The 25,137-nt window shown below is 38.1% G+C and overlaps 3 protein-coding genes and 1 long non-coding RNA gene across 4 annotated transcripts; 2 read left to right on the forward strand and 2 right to left on the reverse strand.

The window, feature by feature from the left end:
• Positions 1–815: 815 nt before the first annotated feature.
• On the reverse strand, positions 816–10,982 carry LOC143881720 (proteasome subunit alpha type-2-like). The gene is made up of 11 exons (XM_077384970.1): positions 10,824–10,982; positions 10,646–10,722; positions 9,842–9,906; positions 9,030–9,076; positions 7,230–7,305; positions 5,512–5,579; positions 3,992–4,061; positions 3,482–3,571; positions 2,059–2,117; positions 1,899–1,964; positions 816–1,150 (listed from the first exon to the last, which is right to left on the reverse strand). Exons 1-11 carry the CDS (start codon positions 10,862–10,864, stop codon positions 1,102–1,104), a joined length of 708 nt encoding a protein of 235 aa, XP_077241085.1. The 5' UTR covers positions 10,865–10,982; the 3' UTR covers positions 816–1,101.
• A 1,654-nt stretch (positions 10,983–12,636) lies between these two features.
• On the forward strand, positions 12,637–19,245 carry LOC143881295 (zinc finger protein VAR3, chloroplastic-like). Its single transcript, XM_077384280.1, has 4 exons — positions 12,637–13,155; positions 14,154–14,271; positions 14,515–14,846; positions 19,125–19,245. Exons 1-4 carry the CDS (start codon positions 12,761–12,763, stop codon positions 19,243–19,245), a joined length of 966 nt encoding a protein of 321 aa, XP_077240395.1. The 5' UTR covers positions 12,637–12,760.
• An 88-nt stretch (positions 19,246–19,333) lies between these two features.
• LOC143880914 (uncharacterized) lies at positions 19,334–20,148 on the forward strand. The gene is made up of 2 exons (XR_013251815.1): positions 19,334–19,442; positions 19,538–20,148. It is a non-coding gene; the product is annotated as an uncharacterized LOC143880914 (long non-coding RNA).
• Positions 20,149–23,368: 3,220 nt separating this feature from the next.
• Positions 23,369–24,381, reverse strand: LOC143880915 (uncharacterized). The gene is made up of 4 exons (XM_077383894.1): positions 24,111–24,381; positions 23,955–24,030; positions 23,697–23,869; positions 23,369–23,533 (listed from the first exon to the last, which is right to left on the reverse strand). The coding sequence occupies exons 1-4, from the start codon at positions 24,218–24,220 to the stop codon at positions 23,461–23,463; spliced, it is 432 nt and encodes a 143-aa protein (XP_077240009.1). The 5' UTR covers positions 24,221–24,381; the 3' UTR covers positions 23,369–23,460.
• Positions 24,382–25,137: the final 756 nt, after the last annotated feature.

Below are 25,137 nucleotides of genomic sequence, written 5' to 3' on the forward strand. Positions count from 1 at the left end.
CCCATAACTAAACCAACCGTGTACAGTAAAGAAGAGTGATGATATGATGGGGTTTTTAAACTGCAGTATCTTCAGAAGGAGAGAATTTGTAATCATAAAATATAATTACAAATTTAGCTGTGCAAGATGAATGTCTATACAGCACTCACTTATGAGATGATAATAGGCTCACTTTTCAGCAGATTTTGTCTAATTCATTTAATTCATATGAGATGGCCGCACTCACTTATAACAGCCAGCCTCGAAATGCCCCTATGCAATGGTCCCTAGCAAATCCCAGATAAATTACTAAACTTACATATCTTTCATCAAACTTATTTATAGATCATGCAATTCCTCCTTTGATTTGCTTCACCGGTTCTTGTAGAGCTTTTCCTGCAAGACTTGAATTCTTTCTCTGAGTAAATAATCTCTTTCTCGTTGCTCTAGATCCATTAGGAGATTCTCTGAGCATGATTGTTTACAGTACTATGCTCGGATAGTTGGATTGCATAAAAATCCTTGATAAAGAAGATTGTACAAGAAATATAAATTTTGTACGCAGAACATTATAAGGGGCATTTTCTTATGATAAAAAAAACTAATTACAGATATTCTCTAATAACTTCCCCGCATCTCTTTTCTGGTTTACAGAACCACATATACACTCCCGCATTAAGATCCAACGGAACATCGTTTGCGGTCGCCTAGTTTAATATTGTTTATTTTATTTTGGGATAAAATAACATGAAACTTAAATCAACATTCAATATTCAAAGAAGCCCATGAAGGTTACTAGCATTCCACACAGTTTAAGACTGGTAAGAAACCAAAGATCACGAAGAAAAAGTAACCAGAAATCCATATCAGCATTAGCAGTGAATACAGTGATGGTTGCCCCTAACATTGAGACTTTTCTACATAGTAATCGTTATAGTGAATCCAAACACATTCAGTATCAGCTGCTGCTCTCAACTAGTGGCCAATGGTTGTTACATGAGTTATTGATAAATCTAGAAAAATGAGTTCATGATTTCAAATTTCTTAGCTGTAACTTGGAGAGAGCAACAAAAGAAGCAATTTCAAAATAAAATTCGAGTAGGAGCATGTTAATAAGTCCACCTACTCCACTTCAGCCAGGTAGTCATCAATTTCAGCGGGGCTCAGTACTCTGCAACCAAATATGAACAGCATGTGATTAGAGATATTTCGGTACAAGGTGCAAATGTGTGCAGGTGTTTTGTGTGAATGACGGTAAGTAATCCAAAAATATTAAAATACAGGTTGAAATCCAAAGTTAAATGTGTTTAATTCAAGTTTGAAAACTCAAGTGGTTTGAATTGGCTTGATTTCTCCAGGTAAGAGTACCGGATCAAAGACTCCAAATAAACCATTAGCGCAGAGGCAGTGACTACTTAAATATATTTCTAGTTCGGCCTCGTATGAACTCAGCCAAGCTTGTGGAAATTCACCAAGTGACACCCCCAGCAGAAAATGAAATGTCAGAAAATATAAAATCATCCTTTTTCCGGCAATCCGTGCTTGGTACCCAAGAAAACCAATGACCTCAGTTGAGTAACTACGCAGATTGCCATGCTGGTTTTAATAGAAAAGCTTAGGTTAAGAATATGGAATACTCCAGTAATGACTCTAATGAACCTAAGTGATATTATAGAGGAACGAAAGCCTTTAATCTTCATCAGCTGAGAACAGCAAAATTTATCTGAAGCTTTCCTTTTACTCTGGAAATGGAATTAGCAGCTAAGAATGAAATCTGGCTTAGCCTAAAATCAAATTTGTCATTAGAAGTTTTTTTTTTTGAATGGTATCTGGCCATTTTTCCCATTTTAAAATTAGCCATAAACAATTAAGAGGCTTCCTTAATCGTCACTATATTAAAGAGCCAAAACAAAACTTGCCTGAAAGTTCGATCGGCACCAATTATTCCAATCTCAATGTTTTTGCCTGAAATTTGCCCCTCGAATCTACAGATAGGCAGAAACAAGCCATCAAATAAATATTCAAATCAATATGGATATTGGGTAAACGACTTCCATAAAGATGTTAGGATTTGCATACCCTTCTTTTAGAGTCAAAATAGCAGTGTGGACAGCATCATCAAGCTCCATATCATCCGTGTACCTACATAGGAAAGGGGAAGTTATTAACATCCTTCAACTCAGGAAAAAGAAGAGCGAGAGCAAGAAAGTGAATGTGAAAAAGAAATGTTAATTAGGAACATAAAAAAAAGATGGGAAAAAAGAAGCACTCATGAATTAATCACAGTTTTCAATAACATGTCAAGTTAGAATTAAGACACTTGGAAACTCACCACCATTAGCTAAAGATTAATCCATCATGCCAAATTTCTATGCCACAAAGGCTATTCAGTCAATTGACCCTGATGTTTGGATGTATCAACAAGTGCTACTAAGACCAAGGTTTTAAATTTTGGTTTCGGTCGCCATTGGGTTGGAAATTTCAGCGTAAATCTTGTAAAATCAAGGAAACATATGGGAACATATGAAAATGATAGAATTTAAAGATGAAACTTTGGGAAATGCTATAATAAGCACAAATACACACTTAGAAACCATCAAATAAGGAAGACAACCATCCATAATAGTTTAAAAACATTGAACACCTAGTGAAATGCACCGCTGCTACCCAATTTCGCATGTAATTCATATAAATTTATAGATAATACATGTACCACATTTTGCATGCAATTCATATAAATACAATTATGTAATACTTAATACAGTATCCCACTATTATACTTACGATTTTGGTTTATGCATTTCGGTTCTATCGTGTCGGTTTCGGTGGAAATTTAAACCATGACTAAGACTAACTCCAACCCAATGGCCGAAGTCATCTATATGTAATACCAGATTTGAGCACATGAGAGGATACATTGCATCTCTCAAAGAAAAAAAAAATCAGGAAGCGAGTGACTAGGAATCCTTCTTTCATATGCACTCCTAGGAGCATGAATGAGATAGTGTATACATTGGCTTAAGAGGGTGTTATCCGAACTCATTGAAAATCGGGAGTTCTTTCCCTCTAACCTACAATATAGATTGGAGAGCACTGTAGCATCCATCATGTACTGTTTAGTGTTGCTGATGAGTTAGTTTAGTTGGTAGTTGAGCTGCTGGCTATATTTGTAAAGGACCATTGTGTAATTTCTGTCGTGGGGCCACCTGGCCCTAGGCAATCATCTCTTCATGTTAATAAAGTTAGAAAGCAATAGTAATATAGACCATGCCATCATCTAAGGGGCTATCCACTTTCTAGACAGATAAATGGTAACATAGGCACTTTTACGTTTCAACATTTCGGCCAATGTCTAGAGAAATTTCTTTCCAAATCTTTAAGTCTAATAATAACTATTTAAGACAATTTTAATACCTTATTGATGCAAGTACAAAGGTAAAGTAAGAAAACAGTGGTCCATAATTTGCAAATAAAATGTTCATATCAACCACAACAACTTTAGGTACCTCTTCTCGAGGAATGTTTTTGCATTAGAAACGTTTTTCCCCATTGCAGAAGCTTTCCAGCAGAAATATGATCCTGAGGGGTCCACCTAGGGAAAAATGAAAAGAACAGGCACGTGAAAATTCAAATGTTCATAAATATGTCAGATGGAACAGGGCATTAGCAAAAAGAGTCACAATTAACGACTATCAAAAGTACGCAGGATCATAAAGACAACTCAAACGTAAAATAAGAGAACATGGAATACGGCATTAGCAAGCACTAGCTGACCTACAACTCAATGAAGCAATACCGCATGTAAGTATCCCAATTTTATGAGCAACAGAGACTGTAATCCTAACAGGAGAGTAAGGATTCCTTGTAGAATCATTCAAAAAAAAAAAAAAGGCTTCCTTATAGAACTAGTTAGTAGCAGAAAACATCCACCTCCAGAATTGCTTGTCTTAGTAAATGACAACCACAGAGAAATAAAGCCAAAAAATAAGGCCAAACCCAAAACAGGAGTTACCTGATACAACTGTGGACCATTGTCATCATATCCAGCAACCAGCAATGAAACTCCGAAAGGCCTTACACCGCTGCCAGAGAAAAGTTCTCAAATCATTTTTTAAATTGTCACAGGAACCAATGCAAGGGAACGGGACATCACACATGTGCACAAAGACAACCATTGAAAACAAATGCACAAAGGCACTCACACAGATACAAACCGAAAGGATATATTTTCTTGCTAAAAAATGTAATGTCATAGGATATTTTAGTAATTTGAAATTGATTTTCCTCTTAACGTTTTCTTTCTTCTTGTTCGTGATTTATTGCTATTAGCATATGTGTGTGTGGATGGAAGGATGTTTGTAACAGAGCTTTCGATGACAAATTTTCCATCACGTACATGGTAGCGGTAGTTGCTTGGTCAGATTTTATCCCAAAATTTGAGCTCTACAGGTGAATGTCGAAGACAATTTTTTTTGAATGGCAAGGATGGGAGGGAGAGAGAAGGGGGGGGGGGGGGGGGGGGGGGGGAGAGGATACCCATTCACATAGGATAAGAAGATAGCAAAAATCTAGCTCAGATAGCATAAATGCTAAAGCACTGCTAATATATTAAGGAGAAAAACTCGGTGGCCAAGATGGTCGAAAGCAACAGGAAAAGGAAGAGACAAAACAACAAACAAAATTCACATAGGATAAGAAGATAGCAAAAATCTAGCTCAGATAGCATAAATGCTAAAGCACTGCTAATATATTAAGGAGAAAAACTTGGTGGCCAAGATGGTCGAAAGCAACAGGCAAAGGAAGAAACAAAACAACAAACAAAATTAAGGAGGTAGAGAATCAAAAGTCTCAAACTCCACTCCAACCAACCCCAACAGGGCCAAGTGATCTGCTTCACCATTAGCCGGGTGAACAAATGATTTGTTCTCTCTCCAAACCTCCATGGCCACTTTCCAAGCAAAGCACTGCTCACACTTAAAATACCATGAGTTGAGATACAATGAGAAACAAAAAACTCCAAGAAACATTCCTCACACGTGAAATACCAGAGCCAAAGACCAGCGGACCAAAAATTCTCTAGCTAAAGGTGATGGAACTAGCTGTATGCTTTTTTTTGGTAGGTAAGCTAGGATTGAACCTCCGACGTAATGGGGGAAGAAAATTGTCTTTACCAATTAAGCTAGACAACCCCAGCTATCTGTAAGATTAATAACAAAGGTTCTACTGCTAACTGGACTGGGACTTAAGCTTAATATTGAGAAAGGGATTTGCAAAAACACCTTAAGATTCTGCATTAAATTTTGTTACAGTGATGAGAATGAACCCGCCGATCCCAACTAGTTTAGGACAAAGGCGTAGTTGAGTTGAGTTGAGTTGATGAGAATGAACCCAAACACATAGCTTAGAACCTTTAGAATATATTCTTCTTAAGAAAGGCAGCAACCTTTTGACCTCTAAGCATTTTCTGTTTTCTTTATGAATCACATGTGTTCACGAGAAAGAATATTAAATTCTACTAGAAAAGATTATTACCCAGATTGAGTGAACTCCTGCATAACAGCCGCTGTTTCCCTTACAAGTTGTGTAACAGGAATTGGCTCCTACAAACATGACATCAGTATGTAAATTAAAATGTCCTCTCTAAGAGAGACTTTGTAACTGGTACCAACAAAACATATGGAGTTGAAGGATCAAGATTTATAACTACAAGTTAAACAGGGAAGAAAAACAATATAGACATCATGGATCTGCAAGCATAGCACTGCATATAGTCATATACAGATAAATGAAAGACTAACCAAGAATAAAGTACATACAATGCTAGACATCAAGGAAGTCCAATTTGTCATTCTTTTCAAATTTTGACACAATGAAAAACTTCTATGTTGATATTGTCCGGTTCGGAGGGAACACCAATGTCCTTTTTACCATCAATAAAACTCAATGGAAGAATTGAAAGAATTTCTGTAGTCATTTGTTCCAGAATGACTCAGCTAACATATGGCCTATACAACTTTAATTCGAACATGCGTATCATATAATAATGTCAGGCACGAAGACCATAAAAAACCCAATACACAGATAAAGCCCATACAGTTTTTTTTTTTTGAATATATGGATATGCCCATATAGTAATGCTAATATTTACATATATATAGAAAACACAAACATTACTAAAAACTAAAAATAGAAAATATAAATTAGTTTTCTCCCAACCATTTCGAAGCATATCAGGGACTTAGTCAGACGCAAGAATTTTAAACTACCTAGTGTCCTTGTTGCATAGCACATGACATTAAAAGATGCCAATGGAAAGAATTTATCGAAGATGTCAAATATAAAAAGGTGGGTCAAGAAGAGGTGACTTGCAAGTCAACTCAACTCAACAAAGCCTTTGACTTGCAAGTCAAAGATATAGCGGTAAAATCAGAGCAATGACATAAGCCATTTCACATCAATAATATAAACAATAAGGAGCCATAATGAAGCAGGAAACATTTCACTAGATGCAGAAATCCCCACAACAATAAATCTTGTGAAAAACCCCAAATAGCAATATGTGATTTCAATGGCAAAGTAAAACAAAAGAATAAACACAAGCAATCACACAAAGACACAAAGATTTACGTGGTTCGGCAAAAGCCTACTCCACGGCAGAGGTGACAAGAAAATCCACTATAAGATTCAAAGATTACAAGAGAAGATCCGTCTCTCTCTCACCAAACCCACTAGAAACCCTAGCACACCCTTTTCCCCTTTCTTTAGAGCTCTCAACCCTCTTTACAAGACTTGCTCTCGAAATAAGCCCTAAAAGCGCCTTTACATAAAGCGGGCTTTAAGTTAGTCTTATCGGGCTGAAAAACACGCCAAACGGGCCTAATCCGGGTCGCACACAATATTTCGGACCCTAAATGGGTTTGAATTCAAGACACCCAACTCAACAATAAATAATGGGAAGGACAAAGTTGCAAGCACCACTTACTATGCAATTTAGTTAAAAGAATAGCAGAGAGAGACACTGTCAAAGTTACAAAAATGCCGAACCCACTGACAGTATGAAATTAAGCTATTGCAAATGAGCCCCATACGATAAATGTGGTATCAGATATTAAAAAATCTTGCACCAAAAAACACTAAATCTACAACTTAGCTACTAGAATAGAAAACATAAACATTAATTCGCAGAAATATTTTAGAGAACTCCCCGTGACTAAAAAGGAGGGGGAAAGCATTGAAAGTCAAACCAATACTTTGTATAGTCTGTAATACTGTTGTGCTTGCTTCCTACTTTTCCGAACCAAAACTCGAGAGTCAGGACCCATACCACTGCACCATAACAAGCAAGTAGGAACATTATCACATGGAAATTATCTTGAAATAGAAAGCAAGCAGATAAACACCAAGGGTTTGAAACTCATTGATATTTTAAGAAGTGTGGCAATTAAACTTCGTGATTAACAATAATAAAAGCTCTATGCCACCATGGAGGAAGCCAAGATTAATAAACACAGAACATAACATACAATGTCAAATATCATAAAGTATTGCATTAATAACCAGCTAACGTAACCAGATGAGCAATAATTTGCATATTGTGGCTAGAAACCAGTGGCTAGTTTGCACCACAAACAGCAGTCCATCTCCAATAATGTAATTGTGGCCACAAACCAATGGCTAGATTGCACTAATAAAAGAAGTTCAGCTGCCTATAATGTACCACATGTTCACCCCAGTACATTAGGTAGCAAACTATGAAGCTAAAAACGTGCACCTTTCCCCTCCATAACCCAATGAATATATTCTTACAACTTGTTTCGCTGAAGTAGTAGTAGCATTACACACACACAAACACACACATACACATTGTGTGTGTGAAACAATAATAGACACACACCTATACATAAAAAAATGAGGATCCAATGACTAAAGGAATCTTTCTGAACTCAAAATCATCGAACTTACTTATTCAATCTTCTAGATACATAGCATGAAAGACACTCCCAAGTCCAACTGGCAACACTTTCTAGATTTAAGCACCATCCAATACATTGTCCCAACACGTACTGGTTTTATAATGAGGCAAAGCGAACCAAAGTGCATTGTCTGATACATATTGCATGTCTGATATCTCTTGCTTGAGCTTCATTCTCAGAGGAGAGAATCTTCATAGATGTTGGACAACAGTGGTGGCTAGAAGAGAATAATGGAGTTTTAGGAAGATAAAAAGCAGCCCAAGAAAAACCCCAAGAATCCCACCCCCAATGCATGCCAAAAAAAAAAAAACAGAGAGAATGAATAAAGAAGAATAAAATAAAAAGTGGTTAGAAGGGATGATTAAGCTTAATTTCCACATGAGCTAATTCGAGAATCCAGGTGCAGTTAGGTTGGGAAACTCCGACATGATCATCAGGGTGGGTAGAAGATGGCTCCTGTTCGCATTATAAAACCAAAAGAAGCAGAGGTGCTAGCCCTTGATTAAGCCCTTTGTGCATTCATTTTGTCTTTTTGTGGTGCGTTACTCAAAGAAGATTAAGTATTACTATTAAATGGTTGAAGAAAGAATCAAATTCATGGAAGTCGGTGTGTTGCAGATTAGATCTTTTGTGAGGAATATAGGTTTCATTCCATCAAATTCACAGGGAGAATAATGAGCAAGGCAGATAATGCTGATAGAGAATGATTGGCTACCAATCACATCGGTATATATTCCTGCCTCATTTATGGGGATGGTTGCAGCTGTCTCATCATAAATTATGTTCTTTTGATTCCTAATAGAATAAGCAACTAATCAAATGATAATAATCAAACTCAAAAGATAAAATATTATATGCATCACCCACAAGGTCCTATATTCGTAACTCGAAAATTTAATGAGAAATTGTCCCGACCTTACTGTCATCAGAAAAAACACTGCGTGCAATATAAGTTACACACGGGTAGCGTAATCGGAAAGTAAATCAGAATTCATTATAGAGACCAAGTGCAATATGACATATACAATGTAAAGTAAGGATCGATTTATCAATTCTAACTAGAAAAGTGAAGACAACCTGTACACAACTCCAATATTTGTCGTCAAGAGCTGAATCTTTTGTACCTGCAATTAAACAACTTTCAACATCACAGACATTTCCTAACAGTGAAATACAGTAGAAGAAAAGCTATGACACCTTGGTTTCCAAGAAGAATATGGTGCCACTCAGATGTAGGAATCATGAAACCCATCGATGTTCTATACAAAATGCCTAGGAATACAAAACTTATAAAAGAAAATATAAAAAATTGTAGATATCATGAAACCTATCGATGTTCTATAAAAAATGCTTAGGAATACAAAACTGAGAAAAGAAAATAAAAATGTTAAATTGGTAAAAGTGTTCTCTGTGAAAGAATTAAGAATACTAACTCAAAATCTGATTAGCTACATGCATACCGGGAAAGCGTCTAATGGAAAGATACAAAAGGGAAAACCGGATCTTTCTTTTCTTTTCTTTTTCTTTTTCTTTCATAATCTACTAGCCAGAAAATGATCCACGTAGAAGAACACAACTAGAACCAGGATCAGAGCCGGGTAGATTCCTTTTACCTTCTTCATGAATTTTTTCTAAAGGATTCATTTAGCCGACCCCAACTAGTTTGGGACAAAGGCTTTGTTGAGTTGAGTTGAGTATAATCTACTAGCCAAAACAAACCAACAAAAAATGGTATTGTTTGTGTGTACAGCCCAAAAATATGGGACAGAACAAATTGATTGAAGAACAGACTGAATGATAAAACTTTGTTGACCGTGGATCTTTACATTGTCGAGTTTTATAAATGATAAAACTGAATTCGAAGAACTTGAAATAACACAAGAACTTACCGAAGTCTCATCAACTAAGATGGAGGGTAGTTTCTTCTCTGTTGCAATCACAACGCCATTGGCAGCTGCAGCCGTCACAAAACAGCTTTCAGAAATGAACATATAAAAGTTTCATTCGAACATTAAAACAAATATGACATTACTCGACAGGACTATAGAATAATGGCTGCTAAAATCGTATAGCATTTTGATGGGTTTTGTTTAATTACACGATTAGAGCTAAAACCAAAGCAAATTTCAGAGACCCACTAAGGTGTAAAGCAGATGAAATCCAAAATTCAGAATACGGCTTTCGGAAATGAATATATAAAAGTTTCATTCTAACATTAAAACGACTGTGACATTACTCGATAGGACTATAGAATAATGCAGCTAAAATCGTATAGCAATTTGATGGGTTTTGTTTAATTACACGATTAGAACTAAAACCAAAGCAAATTTCAGAGACCCACTAAGGTGTATAGCAGATCAAATCCAATATTCAGAATACGGCTTTCAGAAATGAACATATAAAAGTTTCATTCTAACATTAAAACGACTGTGACATTACTCCATAGGACTATAGAATAATGCAGCTAAAATCGTATAGCAATTTGATGGGGTTTGTTTAATAACACGATTAGAACTAAAAACCAAAGCAAATTTCAGAGACCCAATAGGTGTAAAGCAGATCAAATCCAAAATTCGCATATAAAATTAATGAAAAAGAAAAGCAGATGGAGAAATAAAAATGTTAGGTATAAAATGAGAATTACAAAAAAAAAAATGACAATTAGAAGAAGGAAAGAGAATGCATGGAGTCACCTTTAATGCCTAGAGACGTTTGACCTGATCCAACGGCCATTAGAGCATGCTCGATCTGAACAAGCTTTCCCGAAGGACTGAGAAGAGAAAAAAAAAGGTGAGAAGATCGGGGGAAAGCAAGCGCATGAAAAAAAAAGAGTAGGAATGAAAATGCGATGAAGAGATGTTTTGTTCGTACCTGAAAGTGGTGAGAGAGAATGAATACTGGCTGTCTCCCATCGTCGTCTATGGGCTGAGAAAAACAAAGCAAAGAAGGGAAGAAATTTGAGTTTAAGAGAGAGTAAACCCTCCTCCAAGAAAACTAATTGAGAAGCAAAACACCCGTCCTGTAAATAATTCCAGAGTATAAAGGGAATTACTATTGTACCCTTTCTCAAAGGGCAGTGATTTATACGGCCCTTTATTTTACTTGGGACAGCCACCTATGACCATGGTTTAATTTTCGGTTTCGGTACCGGTTTCGGAGGAGAAATTTCAGCCGAAACTTTGTAACATTTTTTTTTTTTTTTTTAAATTGCATTTTATTTTCGAAATTTGGTAAAGGCCGAAATTCAAAATTTCCCCAAATTTCAATTTCGGTTTGGATTTCGGTCAAAATTTAAAACCATGCCTATGACTGCAGATGGAATGATTTACTTCATGTGAGAAGGACTCAACGGCCCTGATTCCCACATACACTGGAGTTGGCTGTCCCATGTAAAGAAAAGGGGCAAGTTTATCATTTCCCTTGTTCGTTTTGGATTATGAAAACCAAGTCCAAAGCTGATTATTGGACTCAAAATTAAGTATAGGCCCTGTTTGTTTTGGATTTTGTGTGAGATGGTGAGTCCAAAGCCAATTATTGGACACAAAATTAAACTAAATCATCTTTGGACTCACAATCAGTTCTCAAAATCCAAAGATAATGTTCGTTGTAGATCATGGCAACTGATTTGGGAGCTCCCAACTGATTATTGAACTCAAAATTATTATATAGGGCCTTAAGATTACGGCATCCTCCAAAACAATCTTTGTCATAATCTTGAAGGAACAGGGCCTATAGATTTTGAGAACTGATTGGGAGTCATGTTTTAGTCGCGGTTTACTAGCCTGTTTGTCTTAGATAATCGATTGCAAGTCGAAGACTGATCATTCAAATTTTGAGTCCAATAATCAGTCTTGGAGTAACAATCGGTTGTAAAAATCTAAGACGAGAAGGGCCTTAATTTTGGATTCACAATTAGGGCTGCAACTAGGGTCGGGTTTGAAGAACCCAACCCAACCTGAGAAATATCTTGGGTCAAATCGGGTCGGGTTTTTTTTCCTGAAAACCCACGATTCCCAAACCCGGCCCTACCCATGATAAATCTAGGGTCGGGTCGGGTTTTTTTACTTTGACATAATTTTTTAAGGAAAACTCTTGTTTGGCAAGGCAACTCACCTCGTAGAAGTAGAAAAAACTTGAGCATGACAAACTCTTTAGTGCATTAACTAATAACTAGTCCAAAGAGAATAAATTGATGCATTACCAAATGAAAATGATTATACTCATATGAGATAAACAACAAACTATTTAGTGCATTAACTATTTAGTTGAAACTTGAAACCCTAGAGCTAAAGGGGGGAAACAAATAGAAGATGGAAAGAGTACCTGTGATTGAGTGTGTGTGTGCGTGAGTTTTACTCTTAAGTTTTCACTTTCAAAGTAACAAAGTTTTAGAAAAAAAAATACATACTGTAACTTAAGTAATTCGGGTCGGGTCTTGTCGGACCCCTTCAAACCCGGCTCAACCCGAGATTTATGCGGGCTTTTGGATTGTAAACCCGGCTCGACCCGAAACCCGAGAAACATGAACCCAACCCAAGCTATTTTCGGGTCGGGTCGTAAAACTCGACCGAAGTTGCAGCCCTATTCACAATCGATTGGCATTTAAGATCTTATGAACAAAGCCAAAACTGATTATTAAACTCAAAATTGCATTTAATACTTAGCAATAATCAGTTTTGGACTCAAAATCAATTCATAAAACCCAAAACGAATGGATGTCGCTCCTAAACCCTCAAAACTCTCTTCACCTCCTGCGGCATTCCATGCCAAACATAGGTAGCTCCTAAACCCTCAAAACTCTCATACACATGGCCGCTTCAAGGCTTTTACCCTTAAGCCCCTCCTCTTTCTTCCGTATTTACAAAAAAACTACATCTGTTTCCTCTCATTCCCTCCTCCTCCACACTTTCCCCATCAAAACCTCCCTTCCTAGACTGCAATTTCGCTCCGCCACGTCATCCTCTGCTAAAGCCATTGATAACGCCTCAGACACCACCACTGTGGGACCCACCTCTCATCCATGGCCCGAATGGCCCACTTTTCTCGACCGCTTAAAGAGCAAGGGCTACTTTGATGAAGCTCCTCCATCAACGGCAGAGATGGATGATGGAGGAATCTCCACCGTTGATCCTGCTTCTTCCGACTTCAATAGCGTGAAGAGTGCTTGCCTGAGCTTTGCACGCCAGCGGTTTGACATTCTTAAGTATGGCCTTTTTTTTTTTTTTTTTTTCTGGTGACGTATAGTTATAATGATGAATTGGGGAGGGTTTGTTTTCTTTTATTAGAGTAAATTTACTGCTTAGAATTCTGCAATTTGATCCTTGCTTGTAACAAACATGGGAAACTATATCTAAATATAACATTTTTCTTTGCTGGATTGGCAATTCACTTTGGTGTGTTTAGTGTACACATGGAATAGAGGATTTGCTGCAAGTTTGATAGTCTTTTGCTTGTCATAGAACTTCAAACAATCATGACAAATTTCCGTACATTGTAGTGTTTCAATTCATTGTAAGTCTATGGTACAGATCCAGGCACCAGTCATATGATCGCAAATCTGCCAATCCCCAACTTGGTCTTTGGTTTTGATCTTTCAACAACATTTTTCGTTAACTAGATATAGGGATTTCAAGCGTAGCCTGTTGCATGAAGTTGAAGAAGAAAGTTGCAAAGAGACCTCTCTCTGTTTATTTACATTCCAGTTTTTAACAGGAGGAACTTCAAATTATGATAACTAATGACTTGTCTATATTTAATAACTAACTAATGCATCTACAACTCTAGCACTGGTTCTCGAGGTTGTCTGCTAAACTCGATTTGTCGGGTTGGGTGGTTGGTTAGTTCTGGTCTAATGGTCAGTGTATACATTTTCTTGGCTACTTCATATGATGCTCATACTTTTATGCACCTATTTAAGAGAACAGAAAGCAAAATATTACGAAGCAGGGTTGAGGTGACCCCAAAAATCCATCAACGAAAGGGAAAAAAAACACTAAAAGGAATCCAAAGGTCATCCGTATAGGCAGTCATGATGTGCTAGGATTCAGTGACATTCTTAAGTTTGTGGATAATCCTCCTTTCTACTTGAGGTTTCAATGAGGAAAAATTTCTGTTCTCAAAGTCGAAAGCACTGTAAAAGTAGGGCTCATAAATTCCTAATTGTAGCTCTTCATGTTTCTAACTCTATTGATTTTATTGCAGATCGTTGTCTAAAAAAGATATTCAAGCTATTGTTGAGTGTGGATGTCCTAATCTGTTTCGGAAAACTGTTAATTCAGCAAAAAGATTGAGGGCATATGTGAAACTTGATGAAGGGGATGTAAGTTTGTCTCTTTTATCTTAATTTTCAGTTATCTGCTTTAATGATAAAGCAAAATAGTAGATCATAATGAGAAAAGCAGTTGGAACAGATACTTCTTTCAACAAAATTATATTATAAGTATCCTATTGTTTTATCAAATTGTTAACCATTGGAAGTTGTGCAAGAAAAGGAGGCCACTTGTTCCATTTACATCTTTCAGAGTTGTGATGGTTGACCAGTTGAAAAATGTCATACTCTCAGGTGTGTAGTGCATGCCATCTACGAGGGTCCTGTGATAGAGCATATGCAACAACAAAGGATGATGAAGGAGCCCGTACTGTTGATATTGTGCGTATTTTGCTGAGCTATGCAATAGACCCACTTATTCTATCAGAGGGAGATAAATCTCATGTTAGGGAGACTGTGGAAGCATCTTCACGTAAACTGCTTTGTGAGTTGATTGAACTGAATGACACATCCCCTGATCCGAACCTTCCAAAGCGTGCAGTGAAGTCTTCCCATCAAAAGGTCACTGAGCACGATAAACAGTCTCAAAATGTTGAAATGAAGAGAGGAGATTGGATATGTCCCAAGTAAGTCCCTAGAAACCTCTTCTTTTGTTGAATATAGGTATGAAAATTTTCTTAATTTTGTCATCTCATTGTGATGATGGGAATGGGGAAAAATGCATGCTTTTCTTTTATTTATTTTTTTACATTTGTTCGGCTTTTAGCAATTTTCTTCATTTTGTCATCTCATAAATGTCAATGAACACTGTTTAACATGCATCTGATAGTATTTTTTTGAGTTAGAATGGTTGCTCTGCAAATGATTCGTTTAGCTGACCCCAACTAGTTTGGGACAAAGGCTTTGTTGAGTTGAGTTGAATGGTTGCTCTGCAAATGTTTGTTTAGGAGACACCGAGGTTGCTCGTTTCTTCTGTCTCTGCTAATGTTTGTTGGAGATCACCACTGTCTCCCACTTGTTCCTGTAGTATTAATCCATATCATCATTTTCCACGACCTACTCTTCGATTGGACGATTTCCACAGCTGTATTTTTGTCACATGTTACTCAACTCAACTCAACTAAGCCTTTGTCCCAAACTAGTTGGGGCCGGCTTTTGTCACAATGTACTGGTGTACTTAAATTGTTTCTCTTAGTCAAGTGTTTAGTCAGGGATCTTTCCCTTTTATTTTATTACTATTATTATTTTTTTATTAACTTGCTGTACTTTGGTTAACGACACCAAATCTTGGCCAAACGGTAAAATGCCAAGATTATTACATCAAGACAGCTGGCTTGCCACATCCATTAGTCGTTCCAATAGTCCTTTTTCTTCTCTTTTGGTTATGATGACTTGGAGACTGCTGAACTGAATGTATGGATACATGCAAATGGAGCTGGTGGCTGGTAGTTGGGGCTTGCCTACTGTTTTTAGGTTGGTTGAGGATGGTAGGGTCTCTCTCTCTCTCTCTCTCTCTCTCTCTCTCTCTCCATTAGTTTCCAGTTCTATTTCACAAGTCCAAATACACAAATGATCACTGTTACAATCAATCCTAACGGTCAATATTGGATCTCATGAGGCTATCCGCATGGTCCTGCTCCCATATCGAATGATGCTTCCCCCTCATATTGGAAAGGGCAGTTCATCCCTTTGGTCCCCTGATGCCCGGGGAGAAGACTCTCTTGGATCTCATGGTTTGGAGCAAGCTCAGCTTTCCTTTCACTTGGCACAAGATCCGTACGTGGTTCGTATGTTGTTTGTTCCTTCTGTTCCCACTGCCGCTGGTTCTGGTGGTGTTTTTGATCCAGTTTTTCTGGATTCTTCCGTGGTTCCTCCTGTGTCTTCCGCGGTTTCTTTTGATCTTTCTGTCGTTACTCCTGAGGTTTCTTCCTCTCCCTCTGCTACAGAACTTGCTCTCTTTTTAGGTACTGTTGTGGTCTTTGTTTATTTGCTTAAATCAAGCGTAAACTAATCTTTTACGAATCCGGCAAGCTATAATCCTTCTCCATCGGATAATTAAAATGGATGGAAGCCGATGATGTGCCCATTTTAATTATCTGGGATTTTCCATCTTATTAGTTGAGTAAGTATTCATTCCCAAGCGAAGCGGTGAGTGGTCAAGAAAAAGAAGCGGTTGGATGCGGTACGGTTCGAGGATATCCAATATCCATATCTCGCAGATCCAGATTCTTCGATTGCATACCTATCAGCAGGAGCAGTACTTCTGAGCGACTCGAGAGCTTGTAGTTGCGGATCTAAGATGGAGTTGATCCCACGGACATAGAGCGTCTGACTATAAGATTGCAAAGGGCAGGCCCTTGAAAATAAATCGGCATTCATTAAGGGCAGGTATATCCTTGAAAATTTGTTGCTTGCCCAAGAAATTATAGAATCTCAAAAGAAGCGGAAAGCTTCAGGCCCAATCTCGTATGGTCGGCGTGGCGATAGGCTTCGCTTCTATGACTGGCTTCCCAGCCATTGCAAACACTGAGCGAGAACAGTAAGGGGCGCACAAACAATGTCGTTGCATGGGGATGCGATTCGCCAAGCTGGGGCAAACAAAGCCGTCCGGCCCTACCAGATGCAGCTACGGGGTTCAGAGTCGAAAGGAGTGGTTTACCGGGGCAGATGGATGGCAGGCTTCTTTATCTTACCACTACTAGACCTGTTGTTTGCTTTGAATATGATTTCATGATTGATGCAGAAGCCAACGAGAACGCATTTTTTAGCAGCAAAGAGAATCCTGAGATACATTCGAGGCACGACAAAGATGGGCATTTTTTTGACTTCTTCTTTCTATTTTTGGCTTTTTGGTTATACTGAGGCACCTGCAACCTTTATGCGGCTGATGAATGATGTTCTTAGGCCTTATTTAGATTGGATGAATTCGTTATGGTTTACGACGACGACATCTGGTTTATAGCAAGACCTGGGAGGAGCATCTGAAACACGTAGACTGTTCTAGAAGCTCTGCGTGAGCACCAGCTGAAAGCCCACACGGAGAAGAGCTTACTTACTTATGAGCAAAAAGGGCTGAGGGAGCTGAGCTGGTATACTTGGGGCACATCATTGGCTCATCCAGAGTCAAGCTTATAGAAATTTGAATTAGTCAAATGTTTGTATTAAAGAAATGGGTGCTAAGACCATTTAAAAAGGCTACTTCCACCAATTCCCCGAGGCTGGTATCCCATTTGTAACATTAAAAGCCTACCCAAATCAATGTCTTAGCTTCTCCTGGTGGATCCCTAGACAAGGCCTAATAGATCAAGGGGCTAGGCTCATCCGATCATGCTTGGGGCAATGTGAATGTGCCGGACTTGTGTCCACAAGTCGGGTAAACAGACCTGATCATGTTCACGTGACACAAGTGAGGCCCAAAAGTGTTCATTAGGCAAGAATCCTAATAGTGATTGGCTATTTAGCATTTTTCCTTTCTCCGCCCACCTTTACTGGAGATCGCATTTAATTCTTACCCCTTGCCTCAACCTTTATTGGGATAGCATCGAAGAAGCCTAAGATCTGATTTTGACTCCACTTTAATTAGGGATCACACTTTCTTTCTTTATGCCTTCACCACCATTGGGATAGTAACCATGCTACTTAAATTCCAAGGTTGAATAACTTATCATTAACTTTTTAATAATCAACAATAAGGGCAGTGTTTCAAAACGAGGATGCGGGTCAAAACATGGTCGAAGAAAATCCTAGTCGACAAAACGCAACACATAAAAGCACTTGAACTCTAATGGACATAAAGCATGTAATAAATGCAGTAGTGGGCCTTATTAAACTCCAATGGACAAAAAGCATGTAATAAATGCAATAGTGGGCCTTATCTAGCTTAATACTTCTTGACAGTTTTAATCCTTGAGTTTTAGAAGGGTAAAGTTTTCGTTTGAGTTTTAGGAGATAGGTGGGTGGCTACTTGTTTGTAGGATTGGTTTATTTATTAATTTATATTCTGGACAGTATTATTTTTGTCACTTTCCTCATCCCATTAGTGAACAAATGGAATCTTGATTTTCTTGCCTCCTATAGCGGCATTCTCTTCTTCATTTGCTTGTGTGTTTCAACTTGTACTAATATGTTGCTGTTTTTGTCGGTCTTCAGCTATTATTATTGTGGACTTGTTCAGAAATATACGATATATAGATGCCACACAGATATTTTAGGTATATTATTATGCATGGATATCAGTTCCAGCCAATCCCTGCTACTTGTTTCCCAGTCCTTTTTGTTTGATTTCTGGAGGTTATGGCTAAATATTCATAGAGAGAGAGAGAGAGAGAGAGAGAGAGAGAGAGAGAGAGAGGTAGAGGGAGGTAGGGAGGGAGGGCTAAGGTGGAACGGCAGAGATTTCTATTTATTTAGTGTTTTAGATAAACTAACTTGTTCAGGTTCATGTCATCGTAATTCATCTGTAATCTTACGACAGAAGTTGCATTTTTGTTCTTTATCTCATCACTGGTTGGAGTGGTTAAACATTCGATTATGCTTGCAATAGTTTCAGTTGATCTGATCTGTTGAACTCATATTTCCTCTTATCCTATTGGTTTGAAAATTATTGTCTAATATCTTTGATCTTTAACTGCATCTCCAAATTAAATTTTGGCTGTAATATGGGCACTAATATCCTCTAACCAAGTTTAGAGGGATGAGGATGTAAAGTCCCATGCAAGTGTCAATTTGTTGAAAGATTAACTTTGCTACTGTTCATTTGTTAATTATTTTATATGGCCCATGACTGAATTCTTATTGTTGTATTAGACAATGTATCCCCAATCACATCAGCTTGATTATCTTTTGCTTTCTATATTTTATTTGAGAGGATTGCATTCTTAGTAACCGAGCCATGTGGTTTTCAGGTGCAATTTCATGAACTTCTCTAGAAATATTAAATGTCTAGAGTGCAAAGAAGATGGGCCTAAGAGAGTTAGTTTTGATGAAGTGGAAATGAAGAAAGGGGATTGGACTTGCCCACAGTAAGTCGTCTATATTGTACTCGCCATGCTTGCGGTAACTGTATTCCATGTGTAAATGTGAACATCACACATCAATTTGTTCTCCTTTGCATAAATTTACAGGTGCCAGTTTATGAATTTCGCCCGCAATACCAAGTGTCATCGCTGCCAAGAATCACGGCCCAAGAGGCAGCTGAATCCAGGGGAATGGGAATGCCCATCGTAAGTCTCCTTTCTCTGCATTTGTACCTTCCTGTTTGTATATATGCAATTGCAAAGTTTATAATTTGATGCAAGCATACCTATGGTTTTTGTAGGTGTGACTTCTTGAATTATAGAAGAAACATGAGCTGCCTTAAGTGCAACTGCAAACGTCCCAAGGATGATGCTACACAATATGAAGATCAGATGTGGAGAAAACCGAAAGTGGCTGCTGTTACTAGACCGGTGGATTTTGGTGATGATTTCGAAATATCCGATAATGAGATGCCCTCTCGTACAGAAAAGAATAGATTTGCAGTCAGCAAAAGAAGAACATCATTGGAGACTGCTAAGAAATGGAACTAGTCTTCATAAGATAAAATCTCGGTGACCACGTAAAAACTGCCTCAACTTTATTAAAATGAAGTGGCCCATCAATCGAAAACTGGGATTGTTTTCATCAAATACATTTCACCATCGGTATTCATGTGGGTTGCAGTTGCAGAGCTTGGGAAGATGAGGGCTGTATAAGGTAGGCGTAAGGCTTGTAACAGTCACCTTGGTGGTGATACCAACTGTGGGCAACCTCCAATATGCTGTTTTTATAATCAAGAATTGTCTACTTGTGATCTAATGCTGCAACACAGACTACGGTACAAATTTGCTTGGTTAAAGTAATGTATGACATTTCACTTAATTTTTGAAAGTTCATAGAACTGTTTATTAAGCTCATCATCTAGTCGTTGAATTCCATTTGTTCTTTCCTGGAGGTTGTTAACATTGCAGAAAAGGCAAATGAAACCAATAAGCAAATATGCTCTGAAAATTTTGCCAACTTCACACCAATTTTAAGAAGAAATTGGGGAAACGCATCTATGCTTTTTTGGGTACTAAGCATTGCATTTGATTGTTGTATACAGTTCTTTAAAATTACAGCTGATCAGTGATTCAGGGGCACCAACAGGGAAGTAGGGAACCTTCGCTGGTGGTGATTAAAGCATTGTCAATAGTGAATTTTTGCACTGGTTTCCATCCCCATTTGTGATTTTTTCACGGGCTTTGGATTAGATATTCATCTCAGCCCATTCCAAGTTATGGAAGCAATGATGTATAATTGCCTTTGCCCCCATCAATGGGAGTGGGATGCGACAACGTTGGTGGGTAGAAGAGTATTATTGAGTGGATTTCATCTCCGTCACAACTAAGTGTGTCCCATGAAATGAGCCCATTCACTTTTCCGTGAATAGCTGAGAATAGTTTTATGCTCATTTTCCACTCAGTGATGGGCTGAGATTAGTTTATTCTCAGCCATTCACAGAAAAGTGAATGAGGGGACTTCAGGCCAGGCACTTTATGCCTCTAGTCGTAAATGCACTTTGCTGAAATCAACTAATAGGGGCGCCCTTGAAGCTATTTTTGCAAAGCCGCCCTTCATTCTATCATTCATCCAGAAAAAGGCTCCTACAGTTGAGTTGCTTTCTACCATATTTTCAGTTGTGACCTCTATTGACCATGTGTTTTCTTGTTGTGACGGTCAATAGTGTGCGGAAAGAAGGCAGAGATCACCGTTTTCAAACTGTCAAAGAAGAATGTCTCCTTTAATATAAAAAAAAAAAAAAAAAAAACCTTGAACGCACAAGGAAGAAGATAAAAACATGGAACTTTATTTAATAATAGATATGATCTGATACACCACATGACCACATATTTATAGCCGTCAACTACTTCTCATACTCTATCTCTAATCCAACTAAGACTAAGGGGATGTTTGGATACACGGATTTTAGAATCTTGGATTTCCCCAAAATCGTAGTTGGGAGACGAGCAGGGATGGAGCCAGGAATCTGCTTGAGGGGGGCAGAACATAGGGTGAGGCCCATTACTCTTTTACTCTATGTCCCAAGAAAAAAGGGGGCTAGTATAACTTTTCCCTTACATTTCATGTAGTGGGGCCAAATTATATTACACATGATTTGATGGGTTGGGCCCTCTATTTAACACTCCTAGCATGGCATGGGTAATTTTTTTTGGGATGGTGAAAGTTCGTGTAGTCTGGTGTCATTCAAAAAGTATTGTACATATAAAAAAGTACGATGATCCAAACCGTTCATTTGATAGGCCACAGTGTAAGGCTATGCCTGAAAGCACATCATTTCATTAGAATGATCCGAGCTCTATGAGAGGTCTCCATAATATGCAATTCCACATGGTAGAGCTGGGATCAGCCTACTGAAATGAGTTTTTGGGCCTAACGGCTATGACCCTAACATCGGAAATACACTGCACTCCAAAAACCATTTTCATTGGGTGCAACGTATTTACAATGTGGCGTAGGATCACCCTATTGAAATGAGTTTTTGGGCTATGGCCCTAACATCTTAAATACATTGCACCCCAAAAACCATTTTCACTCCATATTATAACTAATATATTTTGAGCGTATCGGTGGAGATTTTATATGGTGTGTGTATGCGTGAATTCCATTTATCTTCTGAGTCCCACTTCAGAGGATGATCGAACCGTTCATTTGTTGGGCCACAAATCCACAATGTCATAGGAGATTTTTAGTTCGTTGGAGAGAGAGAGAGAGAGAGAGAGAGAGAGAGAGAGAGAGAGAGAGAGATTTGTACACAAATTATTCGAAGTTGAAAAAAATGCTATGTCCTCATTTCCCCACCTCATCCATACATTATATAGATATTGAGAAATTTTCAATTTTAGGGGGGGGGGGGTTGCAATTGCCCCCCCCTCTGGTCCGTCCGGCAATTGTGCCCTTTCTGGCTCTGTCCCCGGAGACGAGAGAAGAAGAAGACCGCCACTTCATTTCTCTTTAGAATCTTGGATTTTAAGTAAGAAATCCAGGTTACAGAAATCTCTCCCACATCCTTAGATTTCTATAACCTATGATCTCTTGCTCTCTTGCTGACGGAAAGAAGGGTGAGAAAACAGAAAACCCTTCTTCTCTTGTCTGCTAACTACGATTTTGAGTAAATCCAAGATTCTTAAATCCACGTATCCAACGGCACCTAAGACCCCTAATATAACCACAACTCTTTTAATTAATTTTAATATGACTAGAAAAACTACAAAAAGAAAAAAGAAAAGAAAAGAATTATCAACTCCCTGACATGGCACCCCACATATTGTTTGAGAGATTTTGACGCATGCAAAAATCAATGCATGTTCAAATGGCATTTTCTCCATTTTCCATCGCCGCTTTAGACATGTTCAGATTCAATAGGTATGCACACAGACTCATTATGCAATCCACAAGAAAATCTGAATCTCTTTTAGTAAAAATAGTGTCATTCGTTGAATCTAACTACAACTCCTCAAGACATGCTACATTGGAAATAAACAGCTACAGTAGGCATGTTTAATTTTGCTGCAACCTTCTGTTCAAGAACTTGGTAAAATTTTGGGTTTATTTTTTCTTTTTTAAAACTCACTAGTACATTAAGCACTCAAATGTTACGGTCTTAAGTGGGGCCGGCCTAGGTATGGAATTAGGTGGGACATAGACCTAGCCTAATGTGTTCCATCATCTCTGTTGCTTTTGGCGTATTGGTTAGGTACATTTGGTATAAGAGCAACTTGCATGAAGAAAAGATGACCCGTGGAAAGGGCTACTTGGAAAAAAGGCAAGAGTGAAAGCAGCCAATACTTGCCCACTAAGGACAGCGGATGTGGACGTATGGTTGACTGTTATGGTTTTAAGGGGGCCTACCTAAGAATGTGACTGGACTGGATCCCCACATTCTATCAGCTCTGGAGCTATTGGCATATTGGTTAGTACCTAACATCAAACTACCATATGATTCACTCTTGAGTTCCATCCCAAAGGGAAAAGAACCCTAGTTTTGAAAATTACACATTCTTTTTAAGCATGGAAGTGGCAAAACCATACATTTAAGGATATCCCAAAATCTGAAATAGAAACCTCACAATTAAGCATCAAAAAGCCAAATGCATACCTCAAATCTGAATAAATCTGTTACAATCAAACACAAAAACACCCTACAGATAGATCCTCTCTCCTTCAGGTGAGAAGATGGATGCCAAACGACATGGTTAAAGCCAAATGCCCCAACAAGGCCAGAAGATTCCATTCCCTGAAAAAAGAAAATGAAAAAAAGACAAATAGAAGAAGCCAACATAAAGAGAAAATTAGACAAGCAAAAGAAATCAGAGAAACCCATCTCAATTTCAACCCCAACCAAGAGAAGCCAGAAAAAAATAAATTCGAGAGGTGAAAGGAAAGAGCAGTGCTTTTACCCGATCTGCAACCTATTATCAGGATTTCCGGTCGAGTATCCAGTGAAATAGAAAAATCGGGTCACCACATAAAAAAGCCCAAATCCCACAGAAATCCAAGGGTGCTGAACCCCTCCTAGCAACAGAAGTACAAAGAAAATGGGCATCATCTCCAACGAGTTTTGATGCCCTCTCTGCCCAAAACCCAAAAAAAAATTGGTTAAAAAAAAACCCATTAAGAAAAAAAAGGGAGAACAGATTAGATGTATTTTTATTTACCTGAACGCAGTTGAAGAGCTTGGCATTGGGGTTTTCAGATTCTATTGCATAGAGGGTCGGGTAAGGAACGTTATACCTGCAATTCAAATGGGGTTGAAAAAGTAATGAGAAGAAAAATAAAGATGAAAAAAAAGAATGGAGAAAATGGGGTTTTACTTTTTCCTTGCCACATATACTTGGATGAACATATAGGTGTTGAGGATGACATAAAGAACAAGCACCGCTACCACCCATCCGAATTCTTTGTGTAATTCCACCGTAGCCATATTCCTATTCGTTTCTTAGAATCGATTATATGCTCGTTTTCGTAAAATTTCTCTCTTGCAGAGGGGAGCTCCTTCCTCCTCCTTTATGTTAATGATTACAAGAACTTTTCTTCGGAGATGATGCTTGCATTACCTTGTTTTGATATGGCCCACCTGTATCATATATATATGTTTTTAAATTCTCTCATGTGCTTTCTGAAATAAGTGATAAAAAACTGATTGGTTATTTTTAAATTCTCTGATTTCAGGAAATGCCACGTGATTGGATTCAATTGTCCTTGTCCCTCTTCTTTCGGCGTGAAGACCTTGGATTTTTTGGATAGGCTTATTTCGAACACACGTTTGTCTCTTATGAGAAATTATATGAGAATGTACAGCGAGGGTTGAGACAAAACCTGCAGCTTGGCTTTTGAACCGAGGAAAAGTTTGAAAAAAAGGCTTTCTCTTGGATTAAAAATCAAGAGAGATGGTTTTCTCTCCGCCCTTTATAATCTTATTATCCAATTCTCTTGGATAAAATATGACTCTAAAACTGAAGAGGGTTTGCTAGGGACTTTCGCATAGAGGCATTCCGAGGCTGGTTGCATGAAAGAGGAGCCACATAGCTCACTTTTTAGAGTCCCTAGCAAAGGACATAATTTTGAGATAAATCAGCCATGCTAAACTATAATAATTGCACAAATGCATGCTGTCTTTTCCTTTTCAACTGGTTTGTAAGAGCAATTTGGGAATTGTAATAAGCCTTGACAACCACTTTAAATAATAAGAGACAAGATGAGTTTGTGTAATTATCAAAATATGGTTGTGCTGAAATCATTTCCCTTTCCAGCTTCGTTCCGAGAAGTGAAGGCACCCTTTTCCCCACTCAGCCCCAAAAGCCAAACTGCTGAGGTTGAGGTTTATATAGTCCAGTGTTT

Source organism: Tasmannia lanceolata, unplaced genomic scaffold (genome assembly GCF_043159265.1).
Source record: "Tasmannia lanceolata isolate RefF3 unplaced genomic scaffold, GAP_Taslan_0.1 ptg000007l, whole genome shotgun sequence".
In the NCBI taxonomy this organism is placed as follows: domain Eukaryota; kingdom Viridiplantae; phylum Streptophyta; class Magnoliopsida; order Canellales; family Winteraceae; genus Tasmannia; species Tasmannia lanceolata.

What these genes read in the sequence shown, in the direction of transcription:
- LOC143881720 (XM_077384970.1), bottom strand. Translation starts at nt 10,864, where the DNA reads ATGGGAGACAGCCAGTATTCATTCTCTCTCACCACTTTCAG. An exon ending in CATTCCTCGAGAAGAGGTAC is followed by an intron (nt 2,118 to 3,481) that starts CTAAAGTTGTTG and finishes CTATGTAGGTAC; the next exon opens with ACGGATGATATGGAGCTTGA. An exon ending in ATTTTGACTCTAAAAGAAGG is followed by an intron (nt 1,965 to 2,058) that starts GTATGCAAATCC and finishes GCCTATCTGTAG; the next exon opens with ATTCGAGGGGCAAATTTCAG.
- LOC143881295 (XM_077384280.1), top strand. Translation starts at nt 12,761, where the DNA reads ATGGCCGCTTCAAGGCTTTTACCCTTAAGCCCCTCCTCTTTCTTCCGT. An exon ending in CAGCGGTTTGACATTCTTAA is followed by an intron (nt 13,156 to 14,153) that starts GTATGGCCTTTT and finishes ATTTTATTGCAG; the next exon opens with ATCGTTGTCTAAAAAAGATA. An exon ending in GGAGATTGGATATGTCCCAA is followed by an intron (nt 14,847 to 19,124) that starts GTAAGTCCCTAG and finishes TGTGGTTTTCAG; the next exon opens with GTGCAATTTCATGAACTTCT.
- LOC143880915 (XM_077383894.1), bottom strand. Translation starts at nt 24,220, where the DNA reads ATGGCTACGGTGGAATTACACAAAGAATTCGGATGGGTGGTAGCGGTG. An exon ending in GTATATGTGGCAAGGAAAAA is followed by an intron (nt 24,031 to 24,110) that starts GTAAAACCCCAT and finishes TTTGAATTGCAG; the next exon opens with GTATAACGTTCCTTACCCGA. An exon ending in GATAATAGGTTGCAGATCGG is followed by an intron (nt 23,534 to 23,696) that starts GTAAAAGCACTG and finishes TTCTTTTTTCAG; the next exon opens with GGAATGGAATCTTCTGGCCT.